The 20,721-nt window shown below is 43.9% G+C and overlaps 1 protein-coding gene across 3 annotated transcripts in view; it reads left to right on the plus strand.

The window, feature by feature from the left end:
- PKP4 (plakophilin 4) overlaps positions 1–15,625 on the plus strand; it is a 36,742-nt gene extending 21,117 nt beyond the window's left edge. For 2 of the 3 annotated variants that reach the window (XM_088168476.1, XM_014890655.2), the window contains exons 7-21: positions 223–414; positions 1,808–2,018; positions 3,313–3,445; positions 4,469–4,682; positions 5,622–5,805; positions 6,112–6,229; positions 6,694–6,885; positions 7,020–7,193; positions 7,967–8,117; positions 10,116–10,311; positions 11,075–11,159; positions 11,267–11,384; positions 13,312–13,443; positions 14,121–14,194; positions 14,626–15,625. In XM_088168476.1, the coding sequence (XP_088024602.1) occupies positions 223–414; positions 1,808–2,018; positions 3,313–3,445; positions 4,469–4,682; positions 5,622–5,805; positions 6,112–6,229; positions 6,694–6,885; positions 7,020–7,193; positions 7,967–8,117; positions 10,116–10,311; positions 11,075–11,159; positions 11,267–11,384; positions 13,312–13,443; positions 14,121–14,194; positions 14,626–14,874 (2,423 nt within the window). In that variant the 3' untranslated portion in view covers positions 14,875–15,625. Of the gene's footprint in view, positions 1–222; positions 415–1,807; positions 2,023–3,312; positions 3,446–4,468; positions 4,683–5,621; positions 5,806–6,111; positions 6,230–6,693; positions 6,886–7,019; positions 7,194–7,966; positions 8,118–10,115; positions 10,312–11,074; positions 11,160–11,266; positions 11,385–13,311; positions 13,444–14,120; positions 14,195–14,622 lie in introns of all 3 variants that reach the window. The other variant, XM_088168477.1, reaches the window with a different exon arrangement.
- Positions 15,626–20,721: the final 5,096 nt, after the last annotated feature.

A 20,721-nucleotide genomic window follows, 5' to 3' on the forward strand; every position in this document is an offset into this window, starting at 1 on the left:
CCAGTGTATGGTCAAAACTTTTGGTCAAGGAAATGCTGCTTTGTCTGTGAGCCTTTCAGTGTGGGCCATTTAATAATGGAAAACACGTAAGGGGTGGGTCATTGTAACGGGTAGGTTTAAGCAGCGCCGTTTGCAGTGCAGAGGAGGGAAGGTTCCATCCTGGCGGCTGCGTTGCTTTGCTGAGGGTGGCCCCCGTGGCCGTGTCCCTGTGCTTGCTTGCAGGCCTGCGGAGCTCGTACGCGAGCCAGCACAGCCAGCTGGGCCAGGAGCTGCGCTCGGCCGTGTCCCCGGACATGCACATCACCCCCATCTACGAGGGCAGGACCTTCTACAGCCCCGTGTACCGCAGCCCCACGCACGGCACCCTGGAGCTGCAGCACGGCTCCCAGGCCGCGCTGTTCCGCAGCGCCTCCGGTGGGTCACCGGCAGCGGGGTCTCCCTTCCTGGGGACAGCAGCCGCGTCTGAAGGACTCAGAATAACCCGCAGCAATTAAAAGGCTCTTGTGATGATTGCAGGGAATGCTTGGGGCTGTACATCACTGTCAGCCTGGGGTCAGGGTGTTTCTGTTTGATAGCACATGCATGGGTACATCCCAGATAAGTGTATTCATGACACACAGAATTTATTGATGCCTCTCTTGCATTCTCTGTGCATCACTCTCTTATGAATTAAGTTGGTTCGTGGAGTTTTTTCATTCATCAATACAGTAAAACAAGAGCTTGCCACTAAAATTAACCTACCACATCTTTCACGGTAAAAATACTGTTTTACCCAACTTCTCAACAGAGCATCATGGTAAATGCTACAGCTGAGGATTGTCTGTTGGAACCAAAATATTCCTTTAGTATCTCATAGAAGTGCCACTCATGTATTATGAAGAACATATACATTAGATTAGTATTAGGATTCATTTTCTGTAGAGAGAAATGTAATGCATGTTGCAATGCGGTATGTTAAGGTTGATTAATAATTTGTATACTGGTTTCCAAAAACTCTTAAAATATTAGAGTGATTTAGTTAAGTAACTCTCTGGAAGTATTTATAGAGAGCTATCCAATTCGTGTGTCGTGTTTTCACACACTTGAAAATGCCTTTTTAATGTTTGCTAATGCAACTGCAATACCAAGAGAACAGAGTGCTGAAGGAGGCACCAGTTTTTGCAGTTCTGCTTTTCACAACCTAGAATAAATGGAGTTTGTCAGGATGTGCCAATGAAGAAATATAACTAGAAACTGGAATTCTTTGTTGACTTGTCTACTTAGCACCACTTACCCTGGAAGAACAAGAGCCACCACAACAGCTCTGTTCAGATAGGAAGATGCATGTTCTTGTTCCTGAACTGCTCAGCTTCATCTTTGCAATGATCCATTTGTTCATTTCTGTCAGGGAAAGTGCACGTGTAGTTAGGAAAAGGAGAATAGCACATAAACAATATGAATTTTTTAATTTTTGTTTACTTGTTTTTCCTTTTTGGTACAGTTGTTTAATCGATATTACGAACTTTGAAAACACTTTGCACCCAGATTTCTGCTTGTTGGCATGGGATGCATTTCCTACTTTAAATACTTGTTGAGGGAAGCTGAGGCACAAGTCTGATCCCACCACACTTTTCATTCTGTAACTAACCTCTGTTTCCATGGGGCACCGAGGAGTTGCCCCATGAAATCTGACATCAGCTTCCAAAGTGGAGCACAGTACGCATTTTCAAGACCGATGTTTTTTTTGCTCGCCCTGTTAAGTAAGCGTCGCCCGTTCTCTTCAGCAGGCTCTTGTTACCTGGTTGTTTTTGACCCTGTTTTGTCGTAGGCATGGGTAACCTGCAGCGGTCCTGCAGCCAGCGCAGCACCCTCACGTACCAAAGGACGGCGTTCGGGCTGCCGCCGGCGGCCGCGCTGGCCGAGCCGCTGCGGGCGGCGCCGTTCCGGCTGCCCGAGCCCGGCTACGGCCGCCTGCAGCCCGCGCCCGACGGCGGCACCACGCGCTCGCCCTCCATCGACAGCATCCACAAGGACCCCAGGCGAGTGCCAGGGCAGGGCGGGGCGGCCCCGCTCCTTTACACATTCACACCTCTGCCCCCTTGGCCAGAGCGCTCAGCGCGGGCTGCTTCTGGCACTAACGAAAAGCAGCCGGTACACATCTCGCTATTGCATTTTTCTGTCGTGTTTGTTTTTATGGAGAAGTTATTGCAGGAAACGCAACTTTGATGGGATTTGACTGGATTATTGTGAACAGTTTTTAGTAACCTGTAACATTGCAGTGAGATTTCTCTTTATATGAATGGGAATTGGGGCTTGAAAATTCAGAAGCACAGACCTAATTTATTCGAATGAATTTTTATGAACAGCCTGCTAAAATTTCAAAACAAAGTGTTAAAACTCTTTATAAATGTGCCATTTTGAAAGGGAACATGCTCATTTCTGCAGTAATTACTGGTTTGATGTTGTAGATGTCTGTGCACAGTGTGGGCCTGTGACAAGCATAGTATCATCATTGTCATTTACTCTGCACACTGTGCACTAAAACCTTGTATTTAACCTGGGAGTGTCAAAGCCCAGGCCGTGCACAGCTTGGAAGGATTTATGTTTACGTTTGCTGTGGATTTGGGATTGGTAGGAATTCCAGTCCCTCCTCAGATTGCTGTCTCACTGAGGACCCAGCTCATCCTGGAGGAGCTGGGCTCAGCTGTGCCTTGAGGGCTGTCCTGGGGCCATGCTGGGCACCAAGGAAACCTCAGCTGGGCATGTTTCATGGCTTTTCCAGGATTGGTCTGCACGAAATCATTGTGGTTTAATGAGGGAGATATTATTTCATGATTTTAAATTTACAATCCCTGAGTAACTCAAATCAAGCAAACATCCTGTATCTGATCCTGACAATGACACTTCAGGATGTGTAGGTTTTGTTGAGGTATAGTTGGCTTCTGCCTAGGGAGAACATTAAACACTGAGAGAAAAATATTGTGTGCAAATGATGGCCATAAGAAGCACTGTTGAGGGGGTATCTTTTGCATTATATATTTAACTTTTGGGAGACTTTTTGTAGGTTGAAGTGTTTGAATTAGTGTTACTTTAGTGATTATTTGGATTTGTGTGATCCATAAGCCAACTGAAGCACATTGGATATAGTGTCCTTTTCCAGTTGGAAGACTAAAATGTGATGTGACCCACTGTTATCCCATTGTACCTGGTTTTCCTTCTAGCCCTCTTACTCCAGAGCAGACCTGAGTTGTTGGAAGGCTGTTAAGATCTGGATGTAGTTAGTGAATGCCCGTGCTCTGTGAGTAATGCTTCTCTCCTGTGCTGTCCCTGAAGGGAGTTTGCGTGGCGAGACCCGGAGCTGCCCGAGGTCATTCACATGCTGCAGCACCAGTTCCCGTCCGTGCAGGCCAATGCAGCTGCCTATCTGCAGCACCTCTGCTTTGGGGATAACAAGGTGAAAACAGAGGTGGGTGCTGCTTGTCTGCTCGTCCACAATGGCAATGGTACCAGGAAAACTAGGCCTCTTGCCTTTGTTTTCATCATGACACAGTATTTGTGATCCTCTGGTGTTCCCTGCGTACCAGGTGGATGCTAATATTGAAGTGTAACTATGTAATTATGTATGTGTAATTATGCACACTCAGATTCTTTCTGTCACAAGAGCTGCATGGAAATCCTATGGAAATCTTTTACCTTGAAGTTGTGTCATCCAGCAGAATTCTAAAGTAGGTTTGTCAGAGCCTGGTTTTGTGTAACCTGTTGGTGACTGGAGACTAGAACAACCAGGAGCTCTGGAGCACTTTCACTGGTTTTTATCACGACGTTCTAAGGCATCATAGGGAATGAGTGAGCTGTCAGGCAAAGGAAAGGAGCCCATCCCCAGACAAACATGGAGGAAGCTGTTTGTGTCACAGTGATGTGGGGGCAAAATACATCTGAGTCAACATTCAGATCATTATTTAAATTTCTTGAAACTTTGCATTCAAAGACCTGCTGTTTTTGCAAAGCAGCTGTGAGCTGTTAATTTGAGGGAATTTGCCTTTTCATTTGCATCCTGTGTGTGTGTGCTAGATGTTATTTTCAGTATAGATTTTATTCGTGTTAATAAAATGTTGGCGCACCTTTTGTAAGAAGATAGCCCAACAAAATTCACTGTTGCTGGGAGATGAAAACTGGGTGGTGGTTTTGATGATCTGGTGACAATCACACTGATAATCAGCTCTTATTTCCAATTTAAAACTGGAAACAAAACTGATGCAGTAAAAATTCTCTGAGCACAGCAAGTGTCTGAAAATGACCCCCAGCCATTGCAGTAGGGTGGGGGGAGGTTCAGTCCCAGTAGCAATCAAGTCAGCAAGGTGTTCAGCAGCTGTTTCTTCTGGAAGTCAAATGGGAAGTACTGTTCTCATAAAAACAAAAGCCTTTTACATCTGTGGAGTGAGGTGGGTGAGACAGTGGGTGCTGATGGTCCTGACATTCCACTTCCCAGGTCTGTAGGCTGGGAGGTATCAAGCACCTGGTGGATCTCCTGGATCACAGAGTCCTGGAGGTTCAGAAGAATGCCTGTGGTGCGCTGAGGAACCTCGTTTACGGGAAGTCCACTGATGAGAACAAAATAGCCATGAAGAACGTGGGAGGGATCCCTGCCCTCCTGCGGCTGCTGAGGAAATCTGTCGATGCTGAGGTCAAGGAGCTGGTGACAGGTAAGCCTAGAAGGGAAACTAGCACAGACCTATAATGCAGAGTGGTTTTCTGGACACTTATTTTGATCAATTGAAACAGCACAGAGTGTAGAGTCGTTGGGAGAGGTGAATACTGAGGTAGTTGCTCTAAAGCTCCATGGAGGGTGGATTTTCTCTCATACAAGTCTCCAGCACACACAGCAGGTACTTCTTTATTGATTCTGAACATTTGTTTTATTACAGGCTTTTTTTATATTTTCTTGACAACGGTTTTAAATAAGATTTTATGAGATGGAATTTATAAGATGGATCCAAACTAAATGTGTATGGAATTTTAAATTTTATCTGAATTATAATCAAGGATGACTTTTTCAGAAAAAGTGTTTAAGCTGTGTTTCATGAAAAAGAAGATTCAATGCTGTGTTCAGCATGTTATTTGTATACACAGTTCTGCTGGTAATTTATGTCAAATTTCATACTTCAGTACCTGAATGTCATGTGTATGGAGACTTTGCTGGGCAAGGAACTAGAGATTTCTGCCTGAGGATAAAAGATGGATAGAGGTTCCATGCAGCTGATGGATGGATGGGACATGCTCTGGACTTGTTGCTGTTGTTTCCAGGAAGAAAGTTTCTGTAGGATTTTTACATCCCCTCTTGTGTGTTCAGCTCAGCTCCTCAGGGCCTGGCATCCCCAGTGTATGGTGAGAGGTTGCAGGAATGTCAGGGCAGGCCATCCTTATCACTGGATAAAAAACCAAACTAAAACCATGCCCTCCTCTACTGTTCACTTTGTTCACCTTGCTTTCCTCCTTTTTGGATGCTGGCTCTCCACGTTCTTCCTGCTCTAGAATCACATCACATCACATATTTAAAGTGATGTCTTCTAAGTTGTCAGTGTTGCTTCATGTTTGTTTGCCAAGTCTCTGCTGACTTTGCTGCTCTGGAAATGTCTTCTAAGGGGTTCTCTGGAACTTATCTTCGTGTGATGCTGTGAAGATGACAATCATTAGAGATGCTCTGTCCACGCTGACAAACACTGTGATAGTGCCCCACTCAGGATGGAACAGCTCCTCCTATGATGACGATCACAAAATTAAATTTCAGACTTCCCTCGTTCTGCGCAATACAACAGGATGCCTGAGGTATCTGCTCTTCTAGAACACTCCCTTTTAAAGAGTAATCATGTTATCCAGCAGGTCTTTCTTGTATTATAATTTTAAAGTCAAAGGAATTGTTTTAGTCCATAAATTACAGAGTTCCATCATGTAGGCAGCTTTTCCAATTGTCCTTTTTTTCTAATAGAAAAACATGAAAATTACCAAGTTAGTCACTAAGAGTTGCTAACCATTTACCAGTCAGCTGCATAAGAACCTTCTGCAAACTGTCTAATGAGTGATTGTCTGTCTGTGCTTGCATACACCGTGTTCCTTTGTCATTGCAACCTTCAGGAACCTGAGCTCCGCTGGGGAAGAGGCGCGGAAGCAGATGAGGTCCTGCGAAGGACTGGTGGATTCGCTGCTCTATGTGATCCACACCTGTGTGAACACCTCCGATTATGACAGCAAGGTGTGTGCATGTCTCAGCCACAGATACTTCAGTGCTAACCTGTGTGTCTGATCCTGGGGTTTGCATAGCTCAGCTGAGTGAGGTGATGTCCTCAGCTTAGCTGGCATCACTGCCAGCCCCAGGTTACTGAGGCACAGCCAAACTCAGCTGTGTAACACAGGGTCACCTCTTGTTTCCAGCAGTGCTGCAGTACCTGTTTCTTAATAAAACAGTAATAAGCTCTTAGGCTTTTCATTTTCAGAATACTAAAGAATAAGTCACTATAGCAGAGATCACTCTTATAAATATTGTCAGATTTGAGAGAGATTGCATTTTTGCAGAGAAGCAGCCAAAATACAGCCCAAGGCCCAGCATTAGAGTTTAGCACTTGTGCTCCCAGTGCCTTTCCTCCTCTAGTGAGCTGGTTTGGTCTGTGTCTGTGTGAGGAAGAGCTGGTGACATAGTGTCTCTGTGGTTTGGTTCAGACGGTGGAGAATTGTGTGTGCACCTTGAGGAACCTCTCCTACCGCTTGGAACTGGAGGTGCCTCAGGCACGGCTGCTGGGAATCAATGAGCTGGATGACTTGTTGGGAAAAGAGTCACCCAGCAAAGACTCAGAGCCAAGCTGCTGGGGGAAAAAAAAGAAGAAGAAAAAAAAAACTTCCCAGGAGGATCAGGTTTGTATTTTCCATGTACTGCCAATACTTCAGATGGGGTTTGGTTCATAGTGGGGGAGCTTGACAAAAACAATGCTCCATTGAATGAAAATACAGAGGTTTTGTCTGGTTACCAATCTGCACTCCTTTCTCAGTGGGATGGAGTTGGCCCTATCCCGGGATTTTCCAAGTCTCCTAAAGGGGTGGAGATGCTCTGGCACCCGTCGGTGGTGAAGCCATACCTGACACTCCTGGCAGAGAGCTCCAACCCAGCCACTCTGGAGGGCTCTGCAGGATCACTCCAGAACCTTTCTGCAGGCAATTGGAAGGTATGGGAATTCCTGCCCCTCCTCTCTTTGTAGTCCAGCTGTTTCTTCTAGTAAGACCCTGGAATGTGTTTGGGAGGGACATGCCATTTTCTCGTGTGCATCTGAGCATTCCCCTCTTGTCTGTGCCTTAGTGCTCATGTGCTGCAGTCACGTTTCCACAGTGAAAAGCCTTGGCAAAGAGCAGGGGCAACAGGAGCCATATGGAAGCTGGCCTTTATTTTAAATAAACAGAAAAAGCTTCTTCCAGTGCATATCAGATCCAAACAATCTTCTGGCATCTTCTAGCTGTGAATTCTGGTGGGAAGGTGCTGTTGAAATAAGACCAGGACAAATAAATTTACTTTATTTTCATATTCCGTTATTTATTTCCATACATTCTGGCCATTGCAAATATAACGTGCTACAAAAGCAGCACATGAGAACACAGTATTGTGTCGTGTAGAAATTTGAAAACATTAATTGCTTCCTTTGCTTGCAGCAAGCCAGCTAAGCCTTTTTCAGTTTGACCATTACGAAATCAGTGTTTAAAAAAAAATACAACAAAAAAAACCCAAACCCCCTGCTCCCTTTTCAATAATCATCTATTCAGATACTTCCTCTCTTTGTAAGAGGAATGAGTGAAAAATGGCAAAGAGGCAGCTCTTTTACAATCACAGATCACACATCAAGCATCTCATCTTTCATTGGAAACGACCAAAATGCTCGAGGGTCCCAGTCCAGCGCGGGGCTCTCGGGGCCGTGGTGGGCTGGTGGTTACTGAGGTTCTGTGCCAGTTTGCAGCCTACATCCGTGCTGCTGTCAGGAAGGAGAAGGGGCTGCCCATCCTGGTGGAGCTGCTGAGGATGGACAACGACAGAGTGGTGTCGTCTGTGGCAACGGCCTTGAGGAACATGGCCTTAGACGTGCGGAACAAGGAGCTCATTGGTACGTACAGACCGCCCTGGGGGCGCGCAGAGCCAGGAGAGATCCCACGAATGGCAACAGCACACTTGGTGTTCCTGTGTCACATCCCGTGTGTCACATAGTTGAGTCCTCCTCACAGCAGCTTTCCAGAGCAATATTGCCATATTAGTTTGTTGCTGGCCACTTTTCATGGATGGAGTCAGCCAAACCAGGCAGAAAACCCTCCATGCCAAATGGGTTGGAAACACAGCTCTGCTTCCTTGGAGCTCAGTGCTCACCTGCTTGGGGTACAGGTCTCCCATGTGTTCCCAGGGGATGGAACAGCTCTGCTGCCACGACAGCAGTGCTTTTTTAACAATCTTGGACAGGAAGAGAGGGAAGAAACCTTCTCCTGGTAAAGTATTTCCAGGATATAGAGAGAGATATAGAGCAGCATCTGTGTCTTTGCTGAACTAAGTCATCAACAAGGGTGCTAGCTAGAAAAACTTACTGTCTTGTCAATTCTAATATTTAACCCTTTAAGCATTCATCTGTGCCTTTCTGATATAGCATTAAAAAAACCCCAACAAAATAACAATCAGCTCTCCTGCCTTTCCTGCCCTGAGGTTTCTCAGTCTGTTAGTGTGGAACATGCTTCAGCCTCAGGCTGCTGTGGCTTCAGTGAGCCCTGTTAACAAGTGGCATGATATAAAAAAGTCTCATTTTTGTTACAAAAGCATTTTCTGTGTGTAAAATTGTGGAGTCAAGGATATAACAACTGTTTATAGAGATAGGAGGATCATTATTCTCAAAAAGAGAAATACAGGTGAACAGAACTTTGTTATCTGTTTCTGAAGCCATCTGGGAAATTCAGAGTGTGTTTTCCTACAGTGCAAGTGTTACACATGAGAAGCATGTAAAGAGAGAATCCTATTCCATAGCACCAGCCCTCTGCAGGTCAGACTCAGGTGATATTCTCTTGTCAGGATGTTTCTTCCATTCCTGGCAAAATTTTTCAGTTCAGGAATGGTCCTCCACCTGCTCGCTCTCCCTGTCAAGGCTGTACCCCTGAAAGAATGTCTGGCCTCAGACAGACTCTGAAACAGACCACTGGATGAAACTGTGAGATGTGAAGTGAGTTGTGCACTACCCCACGTTAGAAATCCTCTTTAGGAGCTTCTCTGCTGGTACAGGAAAGGAACAGGCTCACAGGTCTCACTGGAGGAAATGGCAGATGAGGACTCCAGCAAATTGCAATATCTATTGGAACACACTGCATGTGGCTGGGCTTGCTGAAGGGTTGGCAATGGTGGGGTATTGCTGCAGACAGCATTGTGGGCATAGTTTTCTAGTGGGGTTCCTTTTGCCTGCAGAATTCCTTTTTGTTTCTTTTTTTCCTCTCAGGCACATTACACAAATAGATAGTGAATGACTTTGTGCGAAGCTCCTTCATTATTCACTGTTATGTACAAATACATGTCTGCTATAAAATCAATTAATCATTCAATTAACACTACAGTCCAAACAGGAAGAAACCTCGACCTTATCTTAGTTACTGTCCCTTGTGTGCAGCTTATCTCTGGCATCAGTCAGCAGTTGGAGCCTGACAGAGCTGTGTGCTGACAGGTAGCAAACAAAGTGAACAGAACATCCAGAAGAAAGAATTCCCAGTTACTGTAAGGATTCCATTAATTCTCCCATAGATGAAGCCCAGCAATATGCACTGCTCTGTCAATCATAATAAGTAGCCTAACATTTTTCCTTGAACAATTCTGCTTTCTCCAAATAATTATTATTTAAAATTGTTCCTCTTTAGTGAAAAACTCAGCTTCTCACACGGTTAAGCTAAAAGGAAAAAAAATTCAAAAATTGTTATGTGGTCTCCCTTGACTCTTGTGTAAAATGTGAATTCTTGGCAGGTTTTGATACTGCAGCTGCTTCTCACTGCCTTCAGCTGCAGCTTTATGTTGAATCCTGCAATTTCCAACCTGCAGGACAGAAGTGTGGCTTTGAGCCGGTTCTGTGGGTGTGTGTTTGCAGGTAAATATGCCATGCGAGACCTGGTCAATCGGCTGCCGGGAGGCAACGGGCCCAGCATCCTGTCGGACGAGACGGTGGCCGCCATCTGCTGTGCCCTGCACGAGGTCACCAGCAAGAACATGGAGAATGCCAAGGCCCTCGCCGACACCGGGGGGATAGAGAAGCTGGTCAACATAACAAAGGGAAGAGGTGACAGGCAAGTAGGCAGCAGAGACCGTACCTGAGCTGTTTGTGTCCGTTTAAAATGCTTAAGAATGCGGGAAATGGTTTTTTGAGTGAAAAAAAAGACCTGCCTTTGCAGTCTGGGTCTGCGGAGCTGTCAAATGGAGTCTCCCTGGGAGGGAGGAGGCACCAGTACCGCTGTCCTGGGCAGTGTTGTGGAGCCTGGGACAGCTGCTCACAGTGACCATGGTGATGGGACCTGTCCAGGTTAAATGAGTTAGCCAGTCACCTCTTCAACACCTACAAGATTAATAAAATATTGGGAGCTTTTCCAAGTCAGACTGTGTGGGCACCTTTGCCAGGATGTATCCCAGCAGCTGTGAATTGTACCTAGTGCAGCCCTTTGGTCAGTGAAGGAGAACATGGCTGGGGGGATGCCCTCAAACAGCATTTTCAAGCAGGTGCTGTCTGAGGGGAGCTGGTCCTGCCCACTGAGCCAGAGCTCCAGGGAGGCCATCAGACGAGTTCTGTGCTGGCACCGTGGCTGTCCAGTGGAAGTGAACCCTGTGAGCGTGTGCTGGGTCAACTGCAGGAGGCTCCCGTGGCTGGGGGATGGGGTAGCAGGAGCCCCATCTCATGGTGAGGCTGCTGCTTGGCTGTGCTCACACTGGTGAGGTGGGGTCTGGTTTGTCCAGCATACAGGTTCAGGTTCAGGCTGTAACAAAGCTCAGGAACACTGTTCTTTTGTAGTGGAATTCAGTGGCTTTCTAACACTGCCATATTCTTCACGTGCTCAGGTCCTCACTGAAGGTTGTCAAGGCGGCAGCCCAGGTACTGAACACGCTGTGGCAGTACCGAGACCTCCGGAGCATTTACAAAAAGGTACATTGTAAAATTAGCTTACACTGGAAAACGATGCCACAAAAACTCCTCATTTATTTATAACTTGCAATTTATTCTGATGTGTTTTTCTTTTTGCCACTCCATAGGATGGATGGAATCAAAGTCACTTTATTACGCCAGTATCAACACTGGAACGAGAGAGATTCAAATCCCATCCTTCTCTATCCACAGCCAATCAGCAGATGTCCCCTGTCATGCAGTCAGGTCAGTCAGGGAGGCTGAAGGGGACCTGCTGTCCCTTGTTTCTAACTCAAACAACCTCTCAGTTTGGTACTAATCCCATTTAAAGCACAGAGGTCAGGCTGTTGCTCCTTGGTGTTTGAGTAAAGTGCTCAGAGTGTTCCCTGAGCTGTTCCTGCAAAGTGAAATCCTCAATGAATAGAACTGGACGTTGTTACCAAGCACTGCCCTGTTCAAAGCCACTCCTCCTGTGCTGTGTGGGGACTGTGGGGTGGCCTCGGGGAACGCGGGGGCCTGGCAGCACAAACAGGAAGACATCCACAGGGAGGAGCTCCTTTTCATTCCCAACTATGCCATGTTCCATAAGAATGAGCAACCAAACCCAAAAGCCTCACTTGTCTGATTCCTCCTCGTTTATTTCTCAGCTTTGTTCCTTCAATGTCTTCAGTGCTAGGATTTAGATCTTCAGGATGGCTAATACAAAACCTACCTGAAGCCTTCTATTTTGTCTTCATTTGGCATTTTATTTTGCCCAATTTACTCTTTTAGAGGCTATCTAGGGCAGATCTTTGTTAATACTGAGAAATACCTACCTAATGTGACTGCTAAAATTAGTGACCAGTTCCTACAATGCTCTCGTTTAATTGCTTCTTTACATAAAAGTAACCTCCACACATTCCTTTATGACATAGTTGACTTGAAAAACAAGGACTCCACCAGGGATTTATTTTCCTACAAGGAGTAAACCTGTTGTGGCGTTTGTGCCAGAGTTCCTCTCACCTACCAAGGAAGCCAGTACAGCTTAGGCTCAGGGCATGACTGGATTCTACCCAGTGTAAAAGAATATTCTGACACCAACTGTCTAATTTCTATCTCAGCACTTTCTCTCCCAGGATACACCAGCAGAACAACTGTGTTATTCCAGTTCTTTGAATGACAAGTAGGAAATAGATGAGCAGCTCTAATTTAATATTCAGAGGATGCTGTATTTCAAAGAGGGTTTAGTACAAGTCCCTCATAGGAAGTGTCTGTTTTCCTGCTCTAGAGCACAGCCAAGCCCAAGGGAGTCAGTGGAAGCTGGGGCAAGGCCCACATCCCCAGAGGGGCTGTGCAGCACCATGCTGGGCACAGCAGATGCCTGTTGGAACAGATGCACTTGGTCTGAAATAGTTGTTCTTGTTTCAGTCACTTCATTATTAAAACACACATTATTATGTTGACCCATGTCAGAATTTTAGCAACATGGCATATTTAGCTATGAATACACCAGGAAGATACCAGTAATTAAACTATCCATAATAACACAGAATTCTGAGCTATAGGGTAATGGACACATCAGTGGAAGAAGATTATCATTGAACTAATATTTTGAAGCAAAATTTTTAGAAATTGTTTTAAAGTATTTTTCTCCCATTGCTGGAGTCTTTCTGAGCCAACAAAGCCCAAGTGATACGTAGACCAGGGAGGATTTAGCAGAACAAAGTTCTCACAGCTGCAGTTGAGATTCAGCTGCTTATTGAGCAACACAAAGTGATACCTGGGTGGGATCCCCCCGTGGCACACCATGCCCAGCACTCACCTATGTTTACAGGGGTCGCTGAGGCCAGGTAGGCTGGACAAGTGGCAGGGTGGCCTTAAGTATTGTGTTTAAGTATAACCGAGATAAGCCACCAGCATTAGCAGAGTATCATCGTGTCCTAGGCCTGGTAAGGTCCCGTATCTGGGCTGTGATCGTCACAAAAGTCCTGTGTGTGCCTGTGAGCACCAGAGCAGTGACAGCCCCTTGCAGTCTCTGGTACCTTGCTGGCAGCTCTGGGGTGTTTGCCAGACCTCTGGCTGATCCTTACCCAGCCCCTGCGGGAGCCCTTGGAGCAGGCAGTGGTGAGGAAGGCTGGGTGTGTGAAAGGCTTTTGTTGGCAATCTTGAGAACATCTCTCTCTTTTCCCGTCAGTTGGCAGCACGTCCTCGTCCCCAGCTCTGCTGGGAATCAGAGAGCCTCGCTCCGACTATGACAGGACACACCCTTCTATGCAGTATTACAGCAGCCAGGGCGATGTCATTGCACATAAAGACATCTACACTGGTAAGAGACCAGCTGAGATCTTCTGCAACAGGGAGCTATTCCTTGTGGGAAGAGTTCGCAGTGGTACACAGACAACTGCAAACTGGTGCTTTCCATTTCCATTCCTTGTATTCCCTGGCTGTGGCACAGGGCAGGCTGTCACCTGGCTCTGCTGTTTTCCATAAAACTGCCCAGTACCAGAGTAAACACAGATCCCTTTCTATATTGAGAGGTGAGAGGCAGCTGGAATTCTTATTTTTGTTTAAAATACTAGTATAGAAAATTGTATTATCATGTACCTTATATTATGATGATGATGTTATAAATTTTAATGTGCAGTTTTATATTATTACTATATTACACCAAGATTTCATCTTTTCTCTGATCTCTCTTTTCCTTCCTACTATGTCACACGTAGTAAACCAATAGATGACAGTGACTAAAGAGAAGGAAATTCCTTGCTTTAAAGATTTTGAGTCTGTAAAATGAGAAACAGCAACATAAGCCTCCTGGCTTTGCTGTACCTGCTGCTGAGGGACAACACTTACCTTCATTCTGTTATTACACTATCATTAGTAGATACTGAAATCTGCAGATTTAATAGTATGGGTGCTCCATAAAAGGCAAGATAGAAAACAATGGACTTACGGCTGAATGAATAAAGACTGAAGTTTAAGCATTCAACTTTTTTCTCCCAGGTTCCAGCAAAGCTTCACCAATTTACATCAGCTCCTATTCCTCCCCAGCGAGAGAACAGAACCGGCGGCTGCAGGTGAGCCCAGAGCTGTGTCTGGGCAATGCTGTGCCCAGGCTCAGCAGGGCGGGCTGAGGCAGCCCGGGGCTCTGGGCACACGCCCTGAGCTGGCAGGGCCTCAGGCCGCAGGAGCCTGGCTGGTTCACCTTCTCACAGGGCATCTGAGGCCTCTGCTCTGACTTGAGTTGGGTATGGGCTGGTTTTGCTAGGCATGGCCATGTTCTGTACTTACTGTACTTGAGCTCTAAAGTTGTGCGCTTGTGGAGTTGCTCCCTTTGAGTGATGTAGGAGACACACAGCAGACTCAGGGGCATTTCTTCCATTTCCCTGGGTACATTTCCTGGAGGTTTGAAACCCGCATTACTGTCGTGGGTAGAGCTGCACTTGGGAAAAGTATTCTCTGTGCTATTTATATTTTTGAAAGTTTATTTTGCTATCTTTACCAGCAGCATCAGCAATTGTACTACAGCCAAGAAGATACCACCAGGAAAAACTACGATGCCTACCGGTTGTACCTGCAGTCCCCACACAGCTATGAGGACCCTTACTTTGATGATCGAGTTCACTTTCCTGCTACTTCAGATTACACAGCACAGTATGGACTGAAATCAACCACCAATTACGTAGACTTTTATTCTACCAGACGATCTTCTTACCGAGCAGAACAGTACCCAGGCTCTCCTGACTCCTGGGTGTAGCACCAGAGAGAAAAACCCAGTGTGCTTCTTGTCTGGCTTGAGAAGGACTGGAATGGCCCTGTGTTGTTTTGGTTAAGAAATGTGAAAGTGAAAAAGAAGGAAAAAGGACAATGGATTTTTTTTTTTAATATTTTCTTTTTTTTTTGAGTGAGGAATTGTCAGGAGAAAAAGCTGGCAGGGATGGTTTTGCTCTGCTTAGGTGTTAGGTATCATTACTTGTAGCTCCTGTAGTCTGGTGAGGGTGTGGGCGACGTGATGAAAGGTTTGAGAATTGAGTACGATGAATTTGGAAAGCGTGTAGGTCAGAGAAAATTAAAGCTGATTTTTTAATGTGAATAAAAGTCTTGTTCTGATAGTTTGTACAGAAAAAAAATCCAATGGCTGCCCTTGTTTTATTGCTATTACTGAATGTCAGGATTGTATGCTACTGCGTCATGTAAATTTCTTCGTTGGTGTAAATATGGAAATGCCACGTTGGTCTCAAGTGCCATCCATTTGTAATGCAGTGTGTCATTGGAAAAGGAATTTGAAACATCATGCACAAAAAAACCTCCCCAAACCAAGAAGGTGTTATGAAATCTAAGAAGAAAAGAGCCCAAACTTGAAAAAATGAATAGTGTAATTTTGAAGCACAAAGTCCAGTCCAGTATATCCACATCTCTCCCATTCCCTGCCTATTTCATAAGGAACTTCACTGCCATTTTCTATGCACATGGAATAACAATAAATATGGAAGTCTCATCCATGGAAAGCTGTTCCCTGTTCATTTTTTTATTATTATTTTCTGTGTGTAATAGTCAGAAACAAATACCATGAAAATGAAGTCTAATTGCATATTCTTAAGCAGGTTAAACATATCAAAACATTTGGGCCATTTTCCCAGCTCTCTCCAGTGAAAATGTCCTGAATGTGTCAGGCTGGCAGCCCAAAGTGCTAAATCCACCTTTCTACCAAGGTTCCTCAGACTTGTGTTTTTAGTGTTGGTATTGGCAATCCAAGGTACTTCAGAACTCTGGCCTCTTTTATTTCCATCACTCCTCTACCCCTCCCCTTGCTCTCTCAAGTAAATTGAGGTCACCTTGCTGTCCTAGAAATGATGGTCTCCATTCTGATTTCATTCTACCTGAATTTCTTTCCAATAAAAATGTTTGATTATTTTAAGTAATTAAATCACAAACTTTCCTGTGCTGTACAGTCTGTTACCTCTAACCTGTCTATAACCACCATTATTGCTCTGCATCACTGCATTTTCCTTGGGTTTTCAGGGTTTCCAATATCCCAAAGAAGGATTGAGAACACTGGGAAAAGGCTAATGACTTTTTCTATCAGAGTAAACAGACTGAAGAGAATCCATCTCAGCCAAGGACAATACTCAAGCATGCATTCTTCGTTTGAGTTACTGTATCAAGGACTAACACTCACAAAAGGTAACATAAACATAAATCAATTTTTTGAAAAACCAGGCAAACATGACTTTGTAGCTACAAGTGGATTCCTGTAGCTGCCAAAAACAGCAGGCACTAGGGGAAAGCTGTCACCGAGATGTGGTGGAAAGTTGGTGATTTCCCATCACAGAGTGCAGGGATCCCTTTGTGGCCGTAAGGTAGGGGTTTCTGCAAGGCAGAAACCAGCAGCAACGTTCTTCATTTGCTCACATTTAGCAAGTGATATTTTTGAGTGCTGTTATCTAAAGACATGACTACTTTATTAGAGATTCTAAATATTTTGTACTGAGATGCATGTAACTTACAGGGCATTCACTAGTTTAAAATGCATGCATTTTCCAAAAGCACAGAGTTTTCTTTTTGCCCTTATTAAGGTTTTTATGCCATCAAAAAATGTGTAGTATTTATTTGGCTTGGTTTATGGCATTTTAGTTCAGAGTAGAGTTGATAATTAGATCACAGGCAAAAAGGAAGGCTGACCATGTTTGCCCCCCTGGCAGGATGGTGCCTGTGTGTGGTTGGACAGGCAGCTGTCCTGGCCTTGCTGGTTATTCTGCTGCCACACCCATCGCATCCTTTTACTCCAGCTTTGTAGACTAACCACAGGAGCAAGTACTTTCTATTTTTGCCATTTACTAGCACACCTGCCCAGGGAACACTGCTGTGCTGAGTCCTGGGCTGTGTTTGGAAGGGCCACAAGCAACGCGTCAGCTGTCCACATGAACTTGCCTGCCCTCATTTTGTGGCAGCACTCCCCGTAACTTTAAATAATGTGTAGGAGTTTGAAGGGACTTTTCATATGGCTGGGACAGAAAGAAACACATTGAACATAGCAAGAGTACTAAAAGCTCAGGATGCCATAAGCTCAAGAATGGAATGGGCAGGTATGTGTAATGGTATGTCTAAAGAAACTCCTGCATTCTCCTTTTAAAATTCCAGTAAGTATTCCTGTTCTGATACTTGTCTTCACATTCCCCTGTGGAGCTTGCCTCAAAGTGATTAATTACTCCATTTTCTTTTTCAATTTCACTCTATTTAAAAAAAACAACCCTACATTCCACAGACAAGGGATAACTGTTGTCTTGTTAGTATGAGCCATGTCACTGAAGATTTAGTGTGCAGTCATAGTACACTCATTGTCATGCCAGTAGAAGTTGATAATGCTGTATGAAGCACAGCAGGCAGCCCTTTGGGAGACCGCAGCTGCAGCATTCCTTCAGACTTCCAAAGGGCTGGATCAGCCTCTCAGGGTCAACTGGGTCACTGGCCAGTGCTAGTCCTAGAGCAGGCCAATGGTATCTCCTTACTGCTTCAGGGCACCCCAGATATCAGCAAATATACATACCATTCTATTGTATGAAACATCACCTTCAGGTCTGTTCAACATTCTAGGAATTCCAGGTGGAAGAGTAAGACAAGTAGCAGGATATGTAATGTACTGATTTCCAGCTAGCTCTCACAGTCAGAAAGACTGAGAAATGAACTATCTGCCCATTCATTGGCAAAAAGCAATCACACTCTCAGAAGCAACTGATCTCCATCAGGAAGAAATTCCAAAGGCCTCTGTCTCAGTGTGCTGCAACCTAGTTCTTTAGAATTCACTCACTTATTCCTCTGCCCAGCAACACTTTTTTAAACTTGGGCACTTAGGTGGATAAAACATGTGATGACAAAGGTATATCTTTTTAGTCCTTCTGTGAAAAAAAATACATCTGTAATTAAAATTAGCCAGTAAGGTTCCTCTGCTTGATAATGTTGCCCTTTACCTTCCACCTTCCAGCCTGGAGACTTCTTTTTCTCCTGCAGTCTGAGAAACAACTGGTATGCAGATCAGAACCAGGACTTGAATTTGTCAGGTTTCCTACAAGAAACAGGCAAGCTTTACGCACATGAAGCCAGACTTATCCTCCAGATTTTTTCAAATACATACTATATGCACAATTATACACACTATATGAACAATTATACCAACACAAACCCTATTGAAAATATGGGTGCCTTCACCTCTCCTTGCTTTAGACACTTAACACAAATGATTGCTCTAACATTATTAACTTTGTGCTGAACTACTGTAAACAGAAAATAAAACCAAGGGTGGGGGAAATTAAAGCAGGTATTGATAAAAAATAAGCTATATACCTGCCCCAGAATATTTGTTGTCTCCCTTGGGCTCCTGAAGCATCTAAAACCAGCTATATTGGCTCAACTGAAGAAGGTATTGCCTGTCACTGAGCTTAAGAAAACAGCAGTAGTATTTTACCGTTCAGATGCCAGATATAAAACCAGAATCAGCTTATATCAGTACCCACAATTTGGTAATTCGGACATTTGAAAACAAGCAATACTAGAAATAAGACAGAGAAGGGAAAATACTGCAGTCATGAGCAATAGATTTTAACAACCTCATTTAAAATATGACACATGAGGAAGGTATTCCGTATGTCTGCATGCTAACTGCTTGTTTTAGGTGTGGACTATGGTGTATAATCATGCTAATAGCTGTTAGCTGGATTAGAACACAGTCTGCTTGGGGACACGGTGATTTTTGTTCCTGCCAAGTGACTTTTCAAACTTTGCAATCTGCTAATAACCTGCCCCTAGAACGTAGATTATAAAGGAGAAATTGCCAGGAAATAGGAAGAGTTCAAAAATACTGAGAGCATCACTCAGGAAAATTTTCTGTGACTATTGTCTCTTTATCACAATTAAAATTCTGTGTCTGCCCCCAGGCTTTCCCACATCTGCCTCTGCTATGGACAAAAACACATTCTGAAAATACATAGAACCATTACAATATAAACTCATGTTTAATTCAGTCATTCCCAAATTTCTATCATTAAAATAAATCTATCCCCAGCATCAGATGAACATCTCTGAAGTTTGATATTTGTGTGATTGGGAAATGGGACTGAGGACGGCAGGAAAAGCAAGAGATTTCAACTGTACCATCCCATGGCCACAGAAGGATTATTCTCTTGCTGATTCTTCTCACCCAGACAAACCAGTCTAATAATTTCCAACCGGTAAAAAGTCTAAATGGAAACAGAACAAAAGTCTAAATAAATGAAATCATTAAATAAAATCAGGTTTACAGATATAAGCTGGCACTGTGGCATTGTTGAGGTAGTGCCAAGGGCTGCCTGTCAAGAATAAGGTGCTCCAACAAGTACTATGTAAATACGGTTTAAATTCACAACAGCTGCTGGTTTAAAGATATAACAAGTGACAGAGGAAATGAAGAGGGTGGAAGGAAAACAAAAAAGTAATGGTATATTATATTTAATATGGTAAGAAGTCAACATGATCTTTCTTATTTAAACCAAGTTCCCATGCTTGTCCCAAGAATTCCTAGAACAGATGTCCAATGGCACTAAAGCTCATCATTATTAATGCTTTAGGCAGCACACCAAAGCTGTACATGACTGCTTTATGTGGTGAGTAATGAAACTTCACCTCTCCGATCTGTGCAGTGACAAACAGCTCAGGTAAATAAACTGAAAAATCAGCATTTCTCTGCTGAGGCAGAGTAACATGAGTATCAAAACCCCTTACTACTGGCCAAGTACTTCATAGTAGGGTCCTTTTGCTCTCTCTCCTGCAGATCATTTTACCTGAAAGAATTTATTTCCCCAATCAAAATTGCCAACATCCACTTCAGGCTAAATGCTTATGGGCAGAGACATGCAGCACTATTGACTTCAATATTTGCAAAGTAAGTTGCTTTTCGAGGGAGGAAATTGCTGCATTTCAAAACCATTTCCTGCCTCATACATACAGAATTAAATATCAGAGAGATCTAGTTTAGACTGAATGTTCTTTCATTTTTCTGGTTTAAAGATCCAAGCCAACAGGAGTCACCCGTAAGACGGTTGTTGTGCTATAAATACCTACTGATTTCTTAATCTATTTTCTCTTCCTTTTTTTTTTTTTTCTACTTCATTTCCCCCTTCTTTAGATTCCACTTAATCACATCCAATTTTTACATTCCCTCTCTCCTTTTTTAAAATCATTGATATCCAATAATAAGACAATTCCAAATAAATCACAAGACAAGCAGTTTTTTCTTCTTTCATGTTTTGGTTTCAGAATCCCTAAAAGAAGCTGATTTTTGTGATGAAATGCTTTAGCACAGCAAAGCTGAACATGTTTACAGCAATCTAGGAGAATCTTTTTGACATGATACATTACGGTTCCAGCAGCTGCCTGCAGATCAGCCTGAGCCCACTGCCAGGTCCAAAGAACTGACAGCTTTTGTGATGAACATTTCTTCTTCCATAGCATAGTTAATAACAAACATAGTAAACATTAAAAGATAATTCGTTAACTATTTTCGTCATTTTTAATACTAAAAATGTTAAGGGGTTTGTACACTAAATAACTCCAGATTAGCTATATCTACTTT

Source organism: Sturnus vulgaris, chromosome 7, assembly GCF_052056855.1.
Source record: "Sturnus vulgaris isolate bStuVul1 chromosome 7, bStuVul1.hap1, whole genome shotgun sequence".
NCBI lineage: Eukaryota > Metazoa > Chordata > Aves > Passeriformes > Sturnidae > Sturnus > Sturnus vulgaris.